The sequence below is a fragment of the Chionomys nivalis genome, chromosome 1 (assembly GCF_950005125.1).
Source record: "Chionomys nivalis chromosome 1, mChiNiv1.1, whole genome shotgun sequence".
NCBI classification, from domain to species: Eukaryota; Metazoa; Chordata; class Mammalia; order Rodentia; family Cricetidae; genus Chionomys; species Chionomys nivalis.
In genome coordinates, this window is record NC_080086.1 from 90,556,009 (window position 1) to 90,576,985 (window position 20,977).

General features: G+C 39.6%; 1 protein-coding gene across 1 annotated transcript in view; it reads left to right on the forward strand.

Annotated features, from left to right (window-relative positions):
- The window catches only part of Fam13a (family with sequence similarity 13 member A), an 88,624-nt gene that overhangs the window by 18,395 nt on the left and 49,252 nt on the right, over positions 1-20,977 (forward strand). The window contains exons 3-4 of the mRNA XM_057770136.1: positions 11,759-11,800; positions 15,178-15,354. Of these exons, the coding sequence (XP_057626119.1) occupies positions 11,759-11,800; positions 15,178-15,354 (219 nt within the window). The remainder of the gene's footprint in view (positions 1-11,758; positions 11,801-15,177; positions 15,355-20,977) is intronic.

Consider the following 20,977-nt stretch of genomic DNA (forward strand, 5'->3'; position numbering starts at 1 on the left):
CTTCTTGCTGTATTCAATATTGTCATAAACACTAAAATGTGAGGACATTGGGAATAAAGAATGAATTCATAGAGGGATAGCTCAGCAGGTAAGAACCTTTGCTGCTCTTTCAGAGGACCTGAGTTCAGTTCCTCATCCCCCACATCAAGTGACTCACAACCTCCTGTACCTCCCTCACCAGGGGCTCTGATCTTGGGCACACACACACACACACACACACCACACTCACACACATGCCATTACACATGCATACACATAAATAAACAAAAATAATAAAAGCGATCGTCAAGAATGAGTATTCCTACAAGCCTACATTCACAGCAGACAAAGAAGAGTTGGCAGGCGCTGTTTTCAGACAATGGAAGTTCAAAGTAAGCGGCACAGTTGTTTCACAAAAGCAAAAATAGTAATTATTTAACCTGTAATTAAAATTCCAAAAGGAGTTTGGGGTTTTTTTTTTTTTCTTTTCTGAGTAACATTGTATAGTAGTCTCAAAAATAGCATAAGGATTAGTTTGGTACAAGTTTATCTTAACTTTTATTTTAATTTCTTTCTTGATATGAAACCAAAAAAAAACTACTGAGAAAGCAGGAACCCACCCCCATAATTATTTGCCTGGCTAGTTTGAGGCAGACTTTCTTGCTATTCTGTTGTAAAGTATTTAAGTGGGAGAAAGAAAGCTGATTGCTAATTATTATTAACCGCTACTGGGTACTTTTAACTAGAAATGCGACACGTCTACTGATGAACGTGCACATTTCCGTGTCATGTCTAATAAGTGAATAACGCTTAGCTGCTTTTAATATATTTTCATGTTTCTACGACTCCCATTTTTTATTGTGTTATTACTTTCAAGACCTCTGACTCAATGCCCATAACAGAGTCATTATTACAATACTCACAAATTCCTCAGTGATTTTTAAAGTGATAAAAAATACTCATTTCTTTACATTCAAAGTAATGTTTTGTTTGTAGAAAGTAAAGATGAATTGAAAGTTGTAACCTGCCTCTTTCTCAAAGAGTAATACTGAGTACTGAATGCTATATATTATATTTTGAAAGTGTTCATTTGCTAGATTTTTCTTAAGGGGAGGAAGGACCAACCAACAGATGAGGCATATCTGCTGAGATAGGTACTCAGCAGAAGCAGACCCATCAATGAGGAGTCAGGCAGAGTGGTTGGGGATGAACAGCTGACCAGTAGCAGAATTAATTCGGGAAGATGAGCATAAAGTGGAGCAGAGAACTCGGGAGGCTGCAGTCGGGGAGTAGGCAGCCTTCATACAGAAAGAAATAGACCAGGACAGATGGATGACAGAGCAAAGGAGTCCTCTGGTCTCAGAGGAAGGGGAGTGGATGGTCCATCAAGGCAGATCACACAGGTAGACCTAGCCGCTGGTTCTCAATTGGTGTGAGGCACTAGCGAGCATGTGAGGCACTAAATGAAGAAAGGGCCTGGAAGGAGGTGGCCCCACATGAATGGAGGCCTCAGGGTCTAGGTTTGGCTAGAGGAGAGAGTAAGGCCCAGGAGCAGAAACCAAAAGGGGCCCGTGTTCCTCACCTTGCCACACTGCCATGAGACAGAATTTCTTCCTCTGTGACTCCCAGGTCTCTTCATGGTCACGCTGTGCCCTGTGTTTCTCTCCCGGGCATTTCATTTGTGTCAGACCTTTCTGCAATAAAGCAAGACTGTTAGACATCAGTGCCCGCACCCTAAGTCTAAGTAAATACCTTCTGTGTAACAGTTCAGTGTCCACTGCAGTCCCTCGTTAGCCTGCCTAACTCTACATGGAGCCGGTGTCTTTGTTTGAAGGGAAAGGAACTCTTAACTAGAGAGCAACACCTGCTACCACCATGTGTCAAGTTATTGCGCTGGTCGTGGGTGTCGTTGTTCCCCAGATTGCTCCCTTGGGATTAACCAGCTCTGATGAAACAATTAGGGAAACGAAAGCGAAGCAAAACTTCGTAACACCTCAGCTAAACAAACACATGCCTGTGCACGCCACACAGGGAACATTCCTGGCAGGTGTGTGCACACTGTTCTCTTTCAGATTCTAGGCTGGGATCCAAGCACAGGAGCCCCCGACTCAATCGATCAGATTAACATCAAAAGCAACTTACCCTTGATGTTCTTCCATGCCCCGCTCTGCCTGTTGCTGTCTGCATTCTTCCTCCTGGCATCTGATCAGATCTGGCTGGGATCTGCTGCTAGTTATGTTTCCATTTGTCTGAGTTCTCAGTGTCTACAAACTTGGCTTTGGGTTTCTAGAGCTGGTTTCCACTAGAACTAGGGCTCTTCCCCTCCACTTTCTCCTCGTCTCCCCCTGCTCCCAACCCACCTACCTTCAAGCTCCTGGTGCCCATCCAACCAGATTTTACCTTTGAGCTCCATACAAATACCTGGACGGCCTGTGTGGCCTGTGCTTCATCTAAGTCTGAGCTCTGTCCTTCAGGGGCCTGCCAAGTTGTAGCCAGTGTTACTGAGTTGTCACCAGCCGGACGCTTCTCAGGCTTGTCCCTGATATGCAAGCGCAACCCATCTTCTCGTAAGGACCCAGTTCTTGCAAGTTTGCTTTTCAATGCTCCCTGAGAACTCTGGAGTTGACAGTTTTTAGATTTCAGCCCAAGTTTAAGTCAGGCTCAGGGTTTCGTCCATCTTCTAATTGTCCTGAGACAATATCGGACAGATTTGTTTCCTTGTTAGTTGTTTGGGATGCAAGATCCTCCTCTAGGATTTTGTCCATTTTTAATTGTTGGAAGCCTTAGACCTATCATTTTATGTAAGATTCTGAACTGCTGAGTTAATATTGAAAACCTTAAGCATTGAATACATTCAAGTTAAAAATTTACCTGAGGCTGGATATGTTTTCCAGTGGGAAAATGTGCAAAGTCCTGGATTTACCATAAACAGGGAGACATCTAGAAATTAGATCATACAACTCCTGTCTTTGTATGTAGACAACTTTAAAAGCATCTCTAGATAGATTTTTTTTAAATCTTAATTTATGCTATAATTTGTATGTTTGTGATTTTTTCATTATATTTCTTTAATTTTAAATTTGGGTTATTATTAGTTTAAATTTTTGTCTTTGAAAGATAGTGTTTTCCAAAGCTCTTTATTATCAGCCAGACATGGTGGTGATGGTGTATGCCTTTAATCCCACCACTCAGGAGGCAAAGAAACGTGAATCTCTGTGAGTTCAAGAGCAGCCTGATCTACACAGTGAGTTTTAGGAGAGCCAGAGATGCATAGTGAGACCCTGTCTTCAAACAAACAAATTGATTATCATGGAATTATTTAAAGTGTATACCACAGATATTTTATTTGTGTCTAAATTTGTTTCAGGCTGTTGAGGGAAACCAATAAGATATTTGTTTAGTATGTACTTAATTTTTTAACCAGATGAGAAATTAAGTCTGTTTGAACAGTTTGGAGCATAAATCATTATTTTTTTACCTATACATTTTGACCAGAATAATGTTTCTAAGCTGAAATGGCAATTGTGGAGCTCAGCTGCTGTTGTAATATATGCGGCAGGGCTGCGTCCCCGGCACCCGGCCGCCCGCATGGCTTACTTATGCCCCGAAATAATTACACGGAAACTGTATTTTTTGAACACTGCCTGGCCCATTAGTTCCAGCCTCTTATTGGCTAGCTCTTACATATTGATCTAACCCATTTCTAATATTCAGTGTAGTACCATGAGCTGGCTTATGTGTGTGCGTGCATGTGTGTGTGTGTGTATGTGTGTGTGTGTGTGTGTGTTTGATACGAATAACATAACATTTACAAGTCACATCTATTTTAAGTATTGTTGATGTTTTGTGGAATACATAGACATTAAAATTTGCCGTTTTCAGTTTTTTAAATGTACAGTTGAGTAATGCTTTAAACATTCTGCTGTTGGGCACCCATCACTGCCACCCATCACTAGAAACTGCAGAACTTGTAAGCTGAATTCTGTGCCCTTGAACCGTTAATTCCTCATCACTCCCCCTCAACCCAAGCCCTTGGCAACCAACATTCTGCCTTGGTCTCATATCTTTGATGCTCTAGACATCTCACCTAAGTAGAGCTTGCAAAATTTATCATTTTGTGGCTGTTGTTTCTCTTAACCTAGTACCCCCAAAGCTCAGGTAGCCGGTGTTTTTCAAGGAAGCTCACAAGGGTTGAACCCAGGTTGCCAGGCTTATTGGCAAGTGCCTTTACCACTTGAGCTATCTCACTGACCTAAGTTCCTTCCATCTTTGACTATTGTAAATGATACAGCTTGTGAGCATGGTTGTTCAAACTGACAGCTCAAGTCCCTCCCTACTTTCAGTTCTACTAAATATATATACCTAAAAGTAGAATTGGGGGGCTTATTTTTTAGGGATATACTATTTGGCATACAAGCAGCACCAGTTTACATTACTAATCAGTACAAAATCAAGTTTCAGTTTTTTTCCATCCTGACCAACAGTTCTTAACTTCCCCTTATGATAATATCAATGCCAACAGATTTGAAGCAGGAAGAACTCTTTGAACATTCCTTCTCCCTGTCTAAGAATCTAAACCTTACAAAGGATTGATTGGATAACTATTTCTGAAATGTGTCATAGGAGATTTTCATGTGCAGACCTAGTTGTAGACCAGCCTACCAATATGACCAAAGATAAGAAACTATAATGCTTTTTGGTAGTTTTGAAAAAAAAAATGGTCCTGAGTTCTTGATATATGAGCATCATTGCTCAGATTTTTTGCATAGTAAGAGGTAAATAGAGATTCTGCACTCAGTTTTTTCAATGTTAATGAAAACTATAGGCTTGTATTTGGACTCTACTGAGAAAGATAGGCCATATAAAACTTTAATGCTTTTCTCCTTTGGCTCCCTTGGCTCCCGTAGCAGGATAAAGCAAAGGAAAAATTTCCTTATTAAAAATTATCCATTCTGCCTAAATCTCTTGCCATTCAGTTCTTCCCTTCCATGACTTCATATTAGCTTCTCTCTATAGGAACTTGAATTGGAGTAACATAAAAGCTTGTAGTTAAGCAGGTGACTGACTACCTCCACTGATATAACTACTCCAAAATTCCTTCTTAAATTCTAAGGATCTTAGAAACGCTGTAAACATAGAGCCGATGCTACAGAGAAAGCTAGGGAGTCTAAGACTGCTCATGAATGAGCACCTTGAGGTCTTCATGTTCCATTTTCTGGTCGAGGTAGATAGCCAGAAAAAGAAAGAAAACGTTTGGGAGAGGGCAGAATTGGAGTGCTTTTACAGTCTGCTTCCCTGAACAGAAAAACAAGTGGAGCTCCCCCAATGGAGCAGAGACCTGAGTCATCAGAACATAATTGTGCGCTCATTTTCACCGCTCTGTCACCACAAGCTTCTTAATTTCACTATCTATTCAAAGACTAGAATACTTACATACAAAACAATGGAAAGGAGAGAGGATACCCCTGGGACGTTGGCTACTTAACCGAAGCATTTGGAAGAGGTCTCAAAGCAGCAGGATTATTGGATTTAGTGTGCTTCAAAGTATATACTGCACAAAAGCAAACTAATTCTCTGTGTGTGTGTATGTGTGTGTGTGTGTGTGTGCGCGTGTGTGTGGTTTCTCCAGTTTACTTCTAACAGTGGAGCAAACAAGCAAATCTGCCCAAGAAAGCTTAGCACATTGTCCTAGGGCAGACTCGTGTACTGGCTCTAGTCAGCAGGGACATTTGCCCACAGTTACTTGGACAATGACATGAACTAAGAACGAATCAGCTCACCCAGGTTATTTGGAAATGGTGTCTTGATCCACTGTTGCCCCTTAAGAACTCTTTAACACAAAGAAATGATTTGGGATTTACAAACAAAATTACACATTAAAGGAAAAGATGATCCTCCCTGAAAATTTAATATGAAAACAATGTTTTGCTTGAAAAGCAATACCGTTAATCTTCTCAAAAGATTCTCAAGCATCTGACCAACCTCTCTGAATGTTAATGAGAATCTGTTGGGAACACGTGTTTAGATCTGGAATGAAAGACAAAGAGGTCTGGAAGTGCGTTGACATTAACACTTTAATTGGTTAAATTGGCATGACAAGTGCATTAAAAAAAACTGTGAGAAGCAGTAGAGATCAGATACTTTTTAAAACCAAGTATAAGACACTATACAGCAGATATCCTGGTTCTCTGGCTCTTAACCCTCTTCTGTGATTTTCCTTGAGCTTTGGGTGTGTTAGCTGCGTCATGGATACATCAGCTGGAGCTGGGCATCCCATGGTCACTCTTTCTCGACATTTTCATCAGTATAGTACATAGATCTCTATAATAGTTTTCATTTGTTGCAAAGTTGTTTTGTTTTGTTTTAGGGGTGAAAGCTATACTGGCCTGTGGGTATAAGTGTTTAGAATATAGTTTAGGAAATGGTAGTATTAACTTCTCCTCTAATACCTTTCGAGCCCTGGGGAATTGACTAGGTTGACGGTACCAGGTATTAATTCTCCACTCTTAACCAGGGTCTTAAGACCTATTAGATAGCTGTTGATTACCCTCAAGATAAAAGTGCCACTATTACACAACTGGGAATATCTTGCTGGACTGGCCAAACTGCACCCATGAAATCTCAACATCATGGTTGCCTAAAAAAGACCTGTATAATGACAACATCAGTTGACTTGCCAATGTGGACAGGGGGAATTTCACAAAATCCAGCCCCTAGATGAATAGCTACAAATAACTAATGGCTGATGAGAAAAGAAGAATCAGTTTTCTGTAAGACTGAACTTCATAAGTTATCCAATTCCAGGTGATCAGCCCTAAACAAGAGTACATAGAAGCAATGCTAAATGGAGTCAACAGGACTCCAATTCCGGGATATTCACTACCTTCCCTGGGTACTAAGCACACATGTGGTGTCTATGCATACATGCAAGCCAAACAATCATACACCTAAAATAAAATACATAAATCTTTAAAAAGCTTACAAAGAAGAAGTCGTGAATTTGAGAGGGAGTTGAGTCACAGGAGGAGTAGGCAGGGGAGAGAGATGTTGAAAATGATGTAAACACAGTATTCATGTATGAGTTTCTCAACAAAAAAAAAAGTGGAAGAGATGGTTCAGTGGTTAAGAATAGTCGCTACTCTTGTAGAGGACTTGGGTTCAGTTTCCAGCACCCACATGGGGGCTAGCAGTTGTTTTTCCAGTTCCAGGGGAATCAATACTTCACCTGACCTCTGAGCTCCTGCGTTCATGTAGTACATATGCATACACTCAGGCACACACACGCACGCACATATAAAATAGGTACTTTCTTTTAAATTTAAAAACCGTAAGCTAAAATTAAAAGTCACATTTATAATTAAGAGGAAATCTGAGAATTTCTTCCAGATTGAAAAAGAATAGGAGCAAAGTTAAAACTATGGAAGAAGTAATATCCGAAGAGATGATTGTGGCTGAAAACTCTAGAAGTCTAAGAAATAAACCGTATGATTGGAAAGTGAAGTAGGAGTCATAGTATTTAGCCTGCTCATTGAGAGGTACATCAGAGGGCAAAACAAATGTACCAAGTACTATCCAGCTGAGAAAGATGCAAACTAGAGCCAGGCGGTGGTAGCGCACCCCTTTAATCCCAGCACTTGGGAGGCAGAGGCAGGCAGACTTTTGTGAGTTCAAGGCAACCCGGGTCTACAAGAGCTAGTTCTATGAGAGGCTCCAAAGCAGAAACCCTGTCTCGAAAAAAAACAAAAACAAAAACAAAAAAAAAAAAAGGAAGATGCAAACTCATATGTGCCGAATAGCATGGCATCAAAGCATGTAAATGTAAACTCTTCTGTTAACAAAAATAAACTTGTAAATCCATATGGACATGGAGGCTGCACATGCAGTAATACATCCGTAACAAAATTTACAAAGAGACACAGCAAGAAAACAAAGACATATATCCTAAACCTTCTCCTGCCAATGGCTGCAGTATCCCCAGAATTCATGCTTTGCTTGCTCTTTGCCAAAGATCTCAATCTTTTGAAGCAGTTTCATAATATATTCTAATGGGGGTAACTATTAACAGGTGTTTTTCCAGAATTTTCTGGAAGTAGCAGATTATTTGAGAATAATGTGCATCTTTTGTGAGGACACTAAGATGTCAGACTACACAAAGTGAGATCAGCTTCCCTGAATATCAACTTCCAATCTGTAAAATGGGCCCAGTATCTATATAACCTTTCTGTTACATTTAATACTTTTGGCTAATAATGACCTATTATAAAAACTAAAAAAACTATAAAAACTAAAAAAAACTATAAAAGACTATAAAAACTAAAAAAAAAAAAATCTGTATTTCTTTTTAGGCACAAATACACTAAGTACCTAAAACTGAGAACTCCTTAGAAATCCCAAAAAGACCTGGGTGGTGGTGACGCACACCTTTAATCCCAGCACTCAGAAGGTAGAGGTAGGTGGAGCTCTGTGAGTTAGTGGCCAGCCTGCTCTACTGAGTGAATTCCAGAACAGCCATGGCTACACAGAGAAATCCTGTCTCAAAACAAACAAATATCAAAAAGAGCTGAACAAAAGATGTCTGCAGACTGGGAAGTATTGAGTAGAACATAAGCTAAAACTCTTTTCCTTACATTATGCCCTTTCAAATATGCTTAATATTTAAAAGAATAGAAAGTGTGACATAAGAGAGTATGAATATAAATATTTTTCTTCCTGTTCATTAGTATATAGTCCATGTGGTATGTACAGTATTATGTACACTATATTTAAAACCAAACTGTCTTCAAGATGTTAATAATATCAACCATTTGTAGATGATACAACTAATATTAAGATAATAGCTATAAAAATGCCACATGACCCCTCTGCCTGTGATAATCATGGCCAAAGGCTAAATAAAACAAAGGGAATAAGTATGAAGATGGAATGTGTTTTCAAGAGTGACACTCTGCTGAATGCATGAAGATCGTAAAATTGAGAAAGCCACTATTCAGATCTCTGTGAGTTCAAGACCAACCTGGTCTACAAGAGCTAGTTCCAGGACAGGCTTCAAAACCACAGAGAAACCCTGTCTCGAAAAACCAAACCAAAACAAAACAAAACGAAAGCCACTATTCAGTTACCACTTTGTTGATTTATTTAATCAAATAAGTGTATATGTTACATTCCATAGGGAAATGGCAATTCCGTTAGCGCTTGTGGGTTTTGTTAAGGTGGTGGTACTGTCCTTAGGACTTGGTGTGCCACCTAAGAGAACACAATGAACCAAGAGAGGATGCACAGCTCAGGGTATCTTTATCTAATTTTGCAGATTTGAAGATTTTATGCGTATGTGTGTGTGCATGCGTGCATGATGCATGTATGTGTGTGTGTCTGTGTGTATTTTCTTTTTCTTCAAACCAAGAGTTCTAATAGAAACCTCACCTGTCAACAGGCAGCTGCACATCTCAGCACATGCAAATTCTAGAGACCAATGCTGCTAAGCCTAATTATCTTAAGAAAATGCAGGTTAGATTCTGCTAATAGAAATAAGGACTAAAGGAACAGAAGTGTACCACAGAACACACTTGTAGAGCTTGTAGAGCACACATAGAGCTTGTAGGTTCAGAGTCTAGTTTAATAAATGACTGTTCCAAAAGAACATGCAGATGCATCATCACTAACACCGGGCATGGTAATGAAACTGAATATATTAGCTCCTATTTTATAGAGAGAGTTTAAAAGCTTCATGAAATAAAGAAAATATGTTATACGTTAACTTTATTGCTCAAAGGCATTTTAGTTTATAGCAATGCCTTAAATTTTCTCCTTGAATGAACCATAGCTTTAAAAGCAGCCCTTGTTACTGTATTAAATTTTCTTATTGCTGAATGCTAAGCACAGCCCATGGAATTGTAAAGGTGGCTGGATACTTGGCCACAGCCATTTGATATTTAATAAAATTGCTTGACTGTTAACAGTGCCATAAAACTAACTGTAGTTCTAATCTTTTATAATGACTTAAATTTGGGGGTGGTACACTTGAATCTGAGAAAGTGTTACTAAATTTTAGAGCTAAACAGATATTACTAGCCAGGCCTTTCATTTTCTGTATGAAGACACCAGCCCAACGAAGCCTAGCTAATCAGCGGCCTGCCTAAGACTTCATCTAGTTTCCAGAGCGACGACCAGAACCTTGCCTCTTCTGCTTCTCAATGGAAAATATGCTCTTGTTACATTCCTTAAAATCATGCCCAACCTACATAAACAAGAAATTCTATATCCCGTTTAAAAGTAAAAACATTAATGTCTCTGCTGTTGGGGTTATACATAGGAAGTGATCTCCTGTGCCCATGTGTTGTAGGGTACTTCCCATTTTCTCTTCTATCAGGTTCAGTGTGTTCAGATTGATATTGAGGTCTTTGATCCATTTGGACTTGATTTTTGTGCATGGTGATAGATATGGGTCTATTTTCATTCTTCTACAGGTTGACATCCAGTTGTGCCAGCACCATTTCTTGAAGATGCTTTCTTTCTTCCATTGTATACTTTTAGCTCTTTTATCGAAAATGAGGTGTTCATAGGTTTGTGGGTTAAAATCCGGGTCTTCTATACGATTCCATTGGTCGACTTCTCTGTTTTTATGCCAGTACCACGCTGTTTTCATTACTGTAGCTCTGTAATAGAGTTTGAAGTCAGGGATGGTAATGCCTCCAGAAGTTCCTTTATTGTATAAGATTGTTTTGGCTATCCTGGGTTTTTTGTTTTTCCATATAAAGTTGATTATTGTCCTCTCAAAATCCGTGAAGAATTTTGATTCTGAAGCAATACATTAATGTGTGGAAGTGACCCCAGATGAATTAGCATATGACCCCAGATGAATTAACATATGACCCTAGATGAATTATCATTTACAGTGGTTGAACTGCAGCAACCAGTAGTGATCGCTACTCACTTTCATCTTCTTCCTGTGTATTCTGCAAGGTAGGAAGAGAAAGGGAGAGGCCACTTTCTCAAAACTGGCTTGGTAGACTTAACAATATACTCAATGTTTGACTTCCTTTTTGGGCATAGAAATTTGGATCTTGACCAAGCATAGGGTTGGGATGGAGGGCCAGAAGAAGTAATGACAGATACTTCAGATAGCTGAAACTAGACTCTCCTCTGGCTTGGTGAACATGGAGCTCCCCCAGCAGGAGGGGCTCTGATGGGTGTGTATGGGTGATGTGGAATAATTGCTTTAATTATTCCAAAGGAACCAGGCTTTTCAGAAAATAGAAGTTTATAAAAGTTCAGCTGAACATGCTAGATCATTTGTTACAGTGTGTTCTCACAGAACTTAACAGTCTCCATCTTGAGGAGTGCAGGGAGGAACATGAACCTGTGGAAAAGACAGGTTGGAAATGGTTTTGTAGAAAACAATGCCAGTTCCTTATTCTCTGTCCCCTCTGGACCCTGCTGACCCCCGTGAATTCTGAGCAGTTTTAGAAACACACCTATGCTTGCAGGCCTGTGACGGGTGATAGGCAGTCATCAGCAATCATCCTGCACCATAAAGAAGGCCACAAGGCCCAAATGCAGCATCGGGCTTAGAGCTATGCAGTGGTTTCTAGGGTCCGTGTTGGAAGAAGCCAACAAGCTGCCTCTGCGTGACACAAGGGGGGGAGCTCCTACCCTGGCTGGTGATATTCAAGGATTCCATGGGACCTGACTGGCTCTGCCATCCCAGCGTCCCTTCAGATGTTGGTTCGTTATCTCTGATCCCAGCCGACCTGATTTTCTTTCTCTCTGCTTCTTTTCCCAGTGCTCATGTATCTCAAGTCAGCAATGTTTCAACAACTGGAGAGTAAGTTATTTTTTTCATATTTTGAAGCTCTTTATGCCTTTTCTCATTTATTAATGAAGAAAAACAGCAATTTTAATGTTGTGTAGAATTGGAAGATTGGAGCATGTCTCTGCCAATAGCTTAGGCTTGTTTCTAACTAGCTCTTACAACTTAAATTAACCCATACCTTTTGCTCTTCATTCTTTTATGTGGCTCAGTTACTTTCACTCTGCACTGCCCATGCTGCTTTCTCTGCATTTCCTCATGTCTCCCCTTTCTTCTTACCAGCATCCTCTGTGCCTGAAAATCCTGCCTATCTATTGGCTGTTCAGCTTTTTATTTAACCAATCAGAGTGACACACCTTCACAGTGTACAGAAAGATTCCACAGCAGAAGATTAAGATAGGAAACAAGCAGTGGATTTTAAGCCGTTCATCTCCAGAAAGTAGCTCTGTTTGTAACTACACACAATCCCCCTACCCCATGTGAAACTACCAACTAGGTTTTTTTTTTTTTTTATTTTCACTACGTATACTAGGTGAGCCTTCAGTTTACTATGTAGCCCATGCTGGCCCTTGACTCGCAGTCCTGCCTGTCCCCCAGTGCTAGGATTGTAGATGAGTGGGCCACTATGCCTGGCACTATTAGCTCTTGGTTTAGTTCAGTAGAAATAATGTCAGGTTCAGTTAACGTTTACAAAGCCATCTCTGTTCCCTGGAGGCAGCTTGTGGAGAATGGAAGTAAAGCTCAAGCATTAGCCATGGCTTTTCTCCACACTTCATTCATTTTACTGAGGTGACATTCATCGAGTGCCTGCAATGTGCCATCCCCAGGGTTAATGTGGGATAGAGAGTGAGCCTTGGCCCTGCCTTTGAGGATTTTTGCAGTCCTTTTATTTGTGTTGTTACTGGGATGCAGGATGAAAGCAAAGTTGTGGTGGCACCACGTCCTTTCTCTGCACAGCAGTGGCAATGCCGGGGTAATTGTGCCTGGAACATTCTTTTTCCCTCAGAGGCTAGCGGCATGTAGGCTAAGGATGTCTCTGCTTTTTGCACTGCCCCTGGCTGGGCTATCTGCACTTGTTTGCCTCTCTGACCTCATTGCACGTGGTTCCTTGGTCACTTGACTTTCTATTGCTGAGATAGACCGATCTGATTTCTGTGACAGACGTTCATCTTGGCTGTGCACTGCCCAGCTAGAACTTTGATGTTTTGATTCCTCCCTTCCAGGAATCTCTTCCTGACCCACTAACAGATGGCACACTGCCACACTGTTCCCTCTGTCCTGCCCTGTAGAAGTGCAAGCTGTGTTAACACAGGATCTTTTCTGCCATGTTCATGCTCATCTCCCCTATTGCTCTGCCCTAAGGGCTACCTCAGGGAAGGGCTTCCTTGGGAGAGAGGATGAGAAGGCATGGCATCAACAACATAGACGATGGGAGTCGGGTGAAAGAGAAGCTGCAGACTCGTTTATTCAGCAACTGGGAGAACTTTATATACCCTCCCAGGACCCAGGCGTTCCAATCTGTGGATTTGTGTGGTCGCCACTCACTGGCCAAGCACAGTCAGGACCTCTGACAGCACCTGTTGCTAGTCCCTCAGGCAGCATCCCATTGTAGTTGCCCCTCTTTGATTAGGCACGATCAGGACCTCTGGTACAGTGCCAGGCAGACTCCAGGTTGGCATCCCTCAGCCTGGTAGAACTTAAATTCCTACACTCCCCAATGCCAAGAGACATGTTAGGAATGTTAATACACTACCTAGATAGTCTCCACTTCACTAGATAAATAGTCTGTGTTCCAAAGGCCTTTTGGTCACCCCTACCTCTTTGCTTTGTTTTGTTTTGTTTTTCTGGGACACATGAAACCTACTCATAACATCTTCCTCAGGCAATAATCTAGTGTTAAATGTGGAGAAGGTGGGATATGGAGGAAAGAAAGAAAAAGAAAGAAACACTGACTGGAGAGAATTGGAATCTCAAATGATTTTCCCCATTATTTCAGGAAGCAAACAAGGGCAGAACTAACTTTCTTTGGCTCTGTAAACCTTTAAGATTCCAGAACTGAACGAAGATGGACATGTTCTTGCCCATCTTGTGCCTGATAATCTCTCCTCGTTCAGTTGGTGCCACTGTGAGTTACTCTCTATGTGATGCTAACTTATTTACATTCCCTACACGGGTGAGTCCCTTTGGGCACTGAATACAAAAAGTTGCAGTGACTACCTCAGTTAGGCTTTATGTGCCCCTTGTCTTAAAGTAATTTTAATAAAAATTAATTAAGAATTAATAAAGCTGTCTATTTGGCAAAATTTAAATTGAAGTTCTTAAAGACGATTTGATAAAATTGGGCTAGTGGTTTCGTACGATTGTGAGTTAAAGACTTGCTTGGTCTACATAGCAAGACCCTGTCTCAAAACAAAGCAAGCAGAAGCCATTTTATTTAAAGAAAGGTACCCTTCAGTCTAGCTATTAAAAAACAAACAACAAATAAACAAAAAACCTGTGAATATTTTAGATAGTAAAAAAGCAATCATTGAGGAGTGTAGTGTAGATTAAGAATTTCTATACCAGCTTATTCAGAATTAAACTAAATGCTGACTGATTGCTTAGATACACTGAATGATTCCGCCACAGTTTTTGTGGGAGCAGGCAGAGCAGTGACAATGGGCAAAACTATCCTCTTTGTATCTCACGGTGCACTGTTTTGGCCTTTTGTGCGTAACCTTTTTTTTCCTTAGATTTAATAAAGTAAATCTATCCTTCCTATTTGAATAGCATCTTTTGGGATGTGTTCGTGTGAACTCAGTTTTAATTTTGTCAATCACCATTTGATTATAAATGTAAAGCAATTCGCCGTGCCTTTGAGTTGTAATTGTTCTGGTGAGCTGAGGGTCCCCCACCCCAAACACTACTAATTCCTATATAACTTTATCTTAATGAAATTCTAAATATATACTAGGTATTCTAAAATACTTTTGTCAGTTTACTTTGTAAATCAGACCGACACCTTCTGCAGAACTGGTATGGCATCTGGAGGAACCGTGCTTTGTAAAGATATTCAACTGTTGCTCTATAGTGAAAATTTTCTGCTTCTACCTTTCCTTAAGTGGCTCTTATCTCCTGACATCCTCCCAATCGCTGCTACATCTGCTTTGAACATTTCAGTCACTACAGACTCACAAAATGAGACAAACTACCTGGTGTGATTTAACTCAATATGATTTAACTTAATGCAATAAGCAATTGTTTTACATGAACATACTGTTCTGTCTTTGCTCATGAAGAACTAAATGCCTTCATTGGGAAAAAGAGATATTTCTGAACTATGGAGCCTCTTTTAAAGGAACTCGTTGGTAACCTTGGTTGCTCCATTAACTTGGTGGTTTGTTTTTAACTAGACTCTTAGAAAGAACCATCAGGTCAGCAGTAGAAGAACATCTTTTCGATGTCAACAGCTCTGGAGATCAAAGTTCAGAAGACTCAGAACCTGGACCACCATCACCATCTTCCACACCCACCAGGCATCGAGGGCATCAATTTAAGAAGCAGGATGATGTTTGGCATGGCCGAGACAAGTAAGCTGCCATCAGCTCTCACTTCTTGAGTTTTCTCTTTCTGTTTTTAAGTCAGTCACTATGTCACAGGCCACCTGCTCCTCTCATTTTAGTACCCAGGTTAAAATTGTACAAGTTTTCGCTATGGTCATTCTCAATATAGCCAGCATTTCTGAGACTTAGTATCTCAGTCTCATCTAGATACCTGGTAGTCTTGCTTTATGTATTTCATAACATCCTGTTGAATAACTTGTTTAGAGAAATTCTGTCCAGAGGTTCTTTCTTCCGTATAAGTCAACATGAAGTGGATTTATTAATAAACATGAAGTTAGCTATTAATCAGCAGAGTTCCCCTTGATAAATACTGGAGTACCCCTGTAATAATTCTAACACGTGGTTATGTGTAGTAGGTGGCCACTTGTTCATTCCTGGCTACCCTGACCATAACCACATAGAAACTGTATTGATTAAATTACTGCTCAGCCTATTTCCTCTAGCTTCTTATTGGCTAGCTCTTACATCCTACACTAACCCATCTCCATTAATCTGTGCATCAGCACAAGGTCATGGCCTACCAGCAAAGTTTCAGCAGGCTCCAACGGAGGCATCTGTCTCTGGAAGCAGCTACACGGCCTCTCCTTGATTCCTCCTATTCTCTATCATTTCCAGCCTGGCTATATTCTGTTAAGCCATTGTCCAAAAGCAGCTTTTTTATTCATAACCCAATAAAAGCAACACATATACAAAAGGACTTCCCACACCATTTCCCTTTTCTGTTTAAACAAAAAGGAAGGTTTTAACTTTAACATAGCAAGATTACATATAACAAAACAGTTACCAAGAAAGAATTAGAGTTACAATATTTATATCTACTTTATCTTTTATCATACCTAAGGAAAACTGTAACTATCTATTCTTCAACTCCATCAAAGACTCCAGAAGAATATAATATTACCTAAGTAAACAGGAAATGCATTGTAGGCAACTTCTAAAACTCTAGAGTTGACAGAGACATCTCGCTGCCCAGACAGTCACCCAAAGTTCTTCTGTATCATTAGGGCATCCATCTTCAGCCTACAGGCCCATAGAATTCAGCAGACTTTTCCATGAAACAGGAAATTTCAAAGACTGTTCTTCCTGTATTGGCAGTTTGTCAGTCACTTTCTTCTGTGTCCTGAAGAATGTCTGACAGGCTCTTTCAGGAACTCCAAAGGACTGTCTCACCTTCTGTAGGCAACTTCAGCAATCATTTTCCTGTGGATCCTACAAGTAACCAATTCTATAAGGAGCCTCTTCAATCATCCTCTTGAAGTTTTAGTATTTTTTTAAAAGCTGAACATTTTAATCAACAGAAGAAAAGCTTAATTTCTATGTTATAATATTACTTAGTTTAAAACTTTAAAATTTGCAGCATAAATTTTAAGAATGGTGTTACAAAGAGTTTATTCCTCATTAGTGGCTTTAGTAAAGTAAGAATGCAAATCACCATTCATAGTAATAGCCATAAGGCAGGTTCCCAAGAAAAATTATTATCTATCATTAACTGATTATATTCATGTTTTTCTGGAATGTTCCAAGTTTGTTTCCATTTACTATGTGGCTAATATTTTTACATAATTACTAAACACTGAAGACTGAAGTTAACCCTAGTTTCACATATTCCCCTCTACTACCACCCCCTGAATTCATAAACTATAGCAAAATCTTTATCAATCAACTTTATTTTTGTTGAAAGAAAAGTCATAGAAGATAAACCATGTAAGTAAATTCCCTGCTATATAATATTTCAGTGTTCAACAGCTATGTTAACAAATAAATTCATGCAAACAGCAGAATCAATCATCTAACCCACTGATTTTACAAGGAAAAAAGTTTATTAGTTTAAGAATTGTGTTAAAATTTCAGACCAAATTGGGTTTTTAACTATGAGATCTCAGAATTTGAATTGTTGGATAAAAAGTTTTAGTTCTGAGATTATTTGGAGAATTATTAAATATAGATTTAATCAATATCCTCATGCACTAATTTTGTATTAAAAAGCTATGCATCCATAGAAAATTTAATATTTAAAACAAACTTTATTTTAAAACACAATTTTAAGTGGGAAATGACTGTGCACACCTTTAACCCCAGCACTTGGGAAGTAGAGACTGGAGAATCAGAATCAGGAGTTTTCAAAACCAGTCTTAGCTACAAAGAGATTTCTTAAGGCTAGTGTGGACTGCATGAAACCCTATCTCAAAATAACTAAATAATAAAGCAGTATTTTCTAAATATTTTTGTTAGAACTGGTAGAAAAGAGTAGTTATAATATTTCCTTAGAAAAAAATAAAAACTGCAGTACCCAGAAATGTTCACATTTGAAATCAGTCCCTGACATATTTATAGAAAACATTTAGCAGCATAATTCATTTGCATTCTGTCTGTCTCATTATGTTACAAATATAATTTATTCATTAACATAACTATTATGTTCTACTTTAGCATTTTTAAAGCTATTTTCAAAGTGTCATGACTTTGGACAGCAGATGCATTTGTGGGGTGGGAAGTGGTAAGCATAGCAAGAAGACGTTAGTGGTAGCAGTGGTGGCCGCGGGGAGCAGGCAGAGGTGATACGGTCAACAATGAGTAGGGGCCCAGTAATGTGAGCCACAAGCTAGCCCCTCCCTCTGAGAGAGCTTGGAGAGGTGGGCTTCCCAAGGCTGTGGATGTTTCTTACATGTGTTATCTTAATTTTATTCAATTAGCAACATCTGGAGAAGCAGGAGAAATGGGGAATGGAGGAGTCTGGTCTGTTGCAGTCTATCCATGAAACTCTAACCTTAATTTTTCATCTCTGTCCTCCCCATCACTGCTCATTCCAGTCCCTGTCTTTATCTTGTTGCAGCTGTATAAAGAGTCTTGGGATGTAAATATTTATGTTCTCCTAGGGTACTGAGTATGGTGACCACACAGAAGTTACCACAATACTCTTTCCTGGGCACCTGGTCCCATCCTTTTGCTCCTTGCTTGCATTGTCCATCTTGTTGAGAGATATCTGCCTATCTCTCCTGACATGCTGGGCCACAGACTTGATGGACAGAACTTCCCCAACTTCCAGCACACACTGAGCAACTTCTTAGCTCTCACAGTCCCAGAGCCATGATTTTTATCTGGCTGTAATTTTACCACAGTCTGAAGTCTGTGATGGCCACCCTCTATTCCCTGATGGGCTCTCCTGACGCCTTCACTCACCTGTGCTATCCCTTCCAGCTCTGTTGGTTTCCCATCCCTCACCCTTTTGCTTTACATACTTTCTAGCTGCTGATTTTTTTTAACAACTCTATTCCAGTCTCAGAACTTTCTTTTGCCTACCTTCTTCTTGTAATATGTAAATGGATACTGTGCTTTTGTTTCCCAGTCACCCAAACCAAATAATCACATGAAAAACTGTATTAATTACAACACTGTTTGGCCAACGGCTCAGGCATATTCCTAGCTAGCTCTTACATCTTAAATTTACCCATTTCTATTAATATGTATATTGCCACAAGGCTGTAGCTACTGGTAAGGTTCTGTCATCCTTCTCCTTCAGCAGCTACATGGTGTCTGTCAGACTCCACCTTCTTTCTCCCTCTATCTGTGTTTAGATTTCCCACCTAACTATATTCTGTCCTGCCATAGGTCAAAGCAGTTTATTTGTTAGCCAATGGTAATAAAACATATTCACAGCATACAGAGGAGCATACCACCTCAGTAATGACTTCAGAATGTTTGGTCCTCTCTGATAACCCCAGTAGAGACATTAATATTTTATAAATTGTGAAAACATCAAGGCCAGTCATTTTAGCATGTAGGGAGTTTCTTATTGCTAGGGTTTAATTATAACTGTTTAAATCAGTTTAGCTAAGATCTTCATCAGGTTTTACTTTCTATAAAAGCACAATTAATATAGACCTTATAATATTTTACCCAAAACTGTGAGCCTCCTGGAATAGTTGCAACATGTTTTAAGGAAATCTGTTTGTTTTGTTATGTTACTTTGCATCTCACTACTTATAGCTGAGCAGTTAAATACTGTCCCCAGTCAGTGATGGTCTGGTTGTAGGTGAAGTCTTACTGAGGCCATTTGTAACTTTTTAGATAAGTATCACTGAAGGGAGACAGAGACTATGAATCATTCACTTTGGTGCAAATGATTTCTTGTCAAATTTACAAGAAAAAAAAAACAATCAAACTCAAATAATTGGTTGCTAAAATAAAAGCATAAATGTTTGAGAAATATATCTAGTATATAAAAGTTTCCATCTAATTTGCTTGCTTAAAGAATCTGCTTGTTACCAGGAATATGCACGTTTGTCTCTATTTTATTATTGTTTAAAAGCAAGACATCATCTTTAAATGAAAGTAGCTTAAATCTTCCAAAATACAATGACCTGAAAACTTAATGCCTGTATTTGTTATATAGATATTATATTAAAATCCTGCTGTAAAGCAAAAACAAAATTATGCTCAATTGCAGGAATGATAAATATCATTTAATAATATAATATTATTAAGAAATTAAGTATGCAATAAAAGAGGAAGAAAGAAATCCAGGAAAAAAGGAACCCTGGGCAAAGATTCAGTAATTAAAAGGAAAGGTTCAGAGTTCTATGTCCAGGTAAAATTTGACTCATGTCAAATATGACAGCAATATGATGCGTGTTTGGGAAAAGAGTGGGTTCCTGGGCTCCAAATCCTCACTAGCACTGGGACTGAGACACACAGGTGTTGATGTGAGCACAGATCTCCTTCTGGGGGGCTGATACAGGTAAGCTGCCACCTTGCTGCATGTCAATTTCAGCACCTTTTTCTGCTTATTTGTTTATTGTTCCAAATGGCTATAGCATCAGCTTTCCATTTGATTTGTAAAGTGTTCAGCTCTTCATTAGTGTGCCTGGCTGCTATAACAAATACACCAACTGATTGTCATAAGCAACAGTACTTACTTGTTCACAGATCTAGGGACTGGCAGGTCATGATCAAGGCATAGAAGATCACTGTCCTGGGCCTGACAGGACTGTCTTTGCACTGTCCTCATGTGACCTTCCTTCCACACATGCTTTCCTGATGTCTCTTGTGTGGACAGTACTCACACTGGACGTCCTGCCATAATGACCTCCACTAGACTGAATAACTTAAGAGAGGCCTTTCCTTCACCATGGGTTTTTTAGGCATCAGAACATTGGCACAGGAATTGTGAGGGCACAGGTGAGTCTGTATCAAGCATGATAGAACCTCCACTAAAAACTGTAATGTACACATAGTAGTTTGGGAAATATGTGGGGTGATAAGAAGACAGAATTTTAGGGATGAAACACATTTTGGATTTGCAACCATACTTCTGCAGCCATCTGCAGAAGATATTATGCATGAGTGTAATGCCTGCATGCTAGACGCTGTCAACTTTATATCCTCTCTTCAATTCGCTTGTCTGTAGATGAACTTTCTCGTCAAGAACACCAGCTCACAAATAATGACGCAGAGACTTACTGTTAATTCTGAAATCTCGGTCTATAGCATGGGGTTATCCCACGAGCTCTTATAACTTAAATTAACCCATTTTTTAATGTACATTCTTTTCTGTGGCTCAGTTACCTTTATTCTGTACTGCCCATCCTGC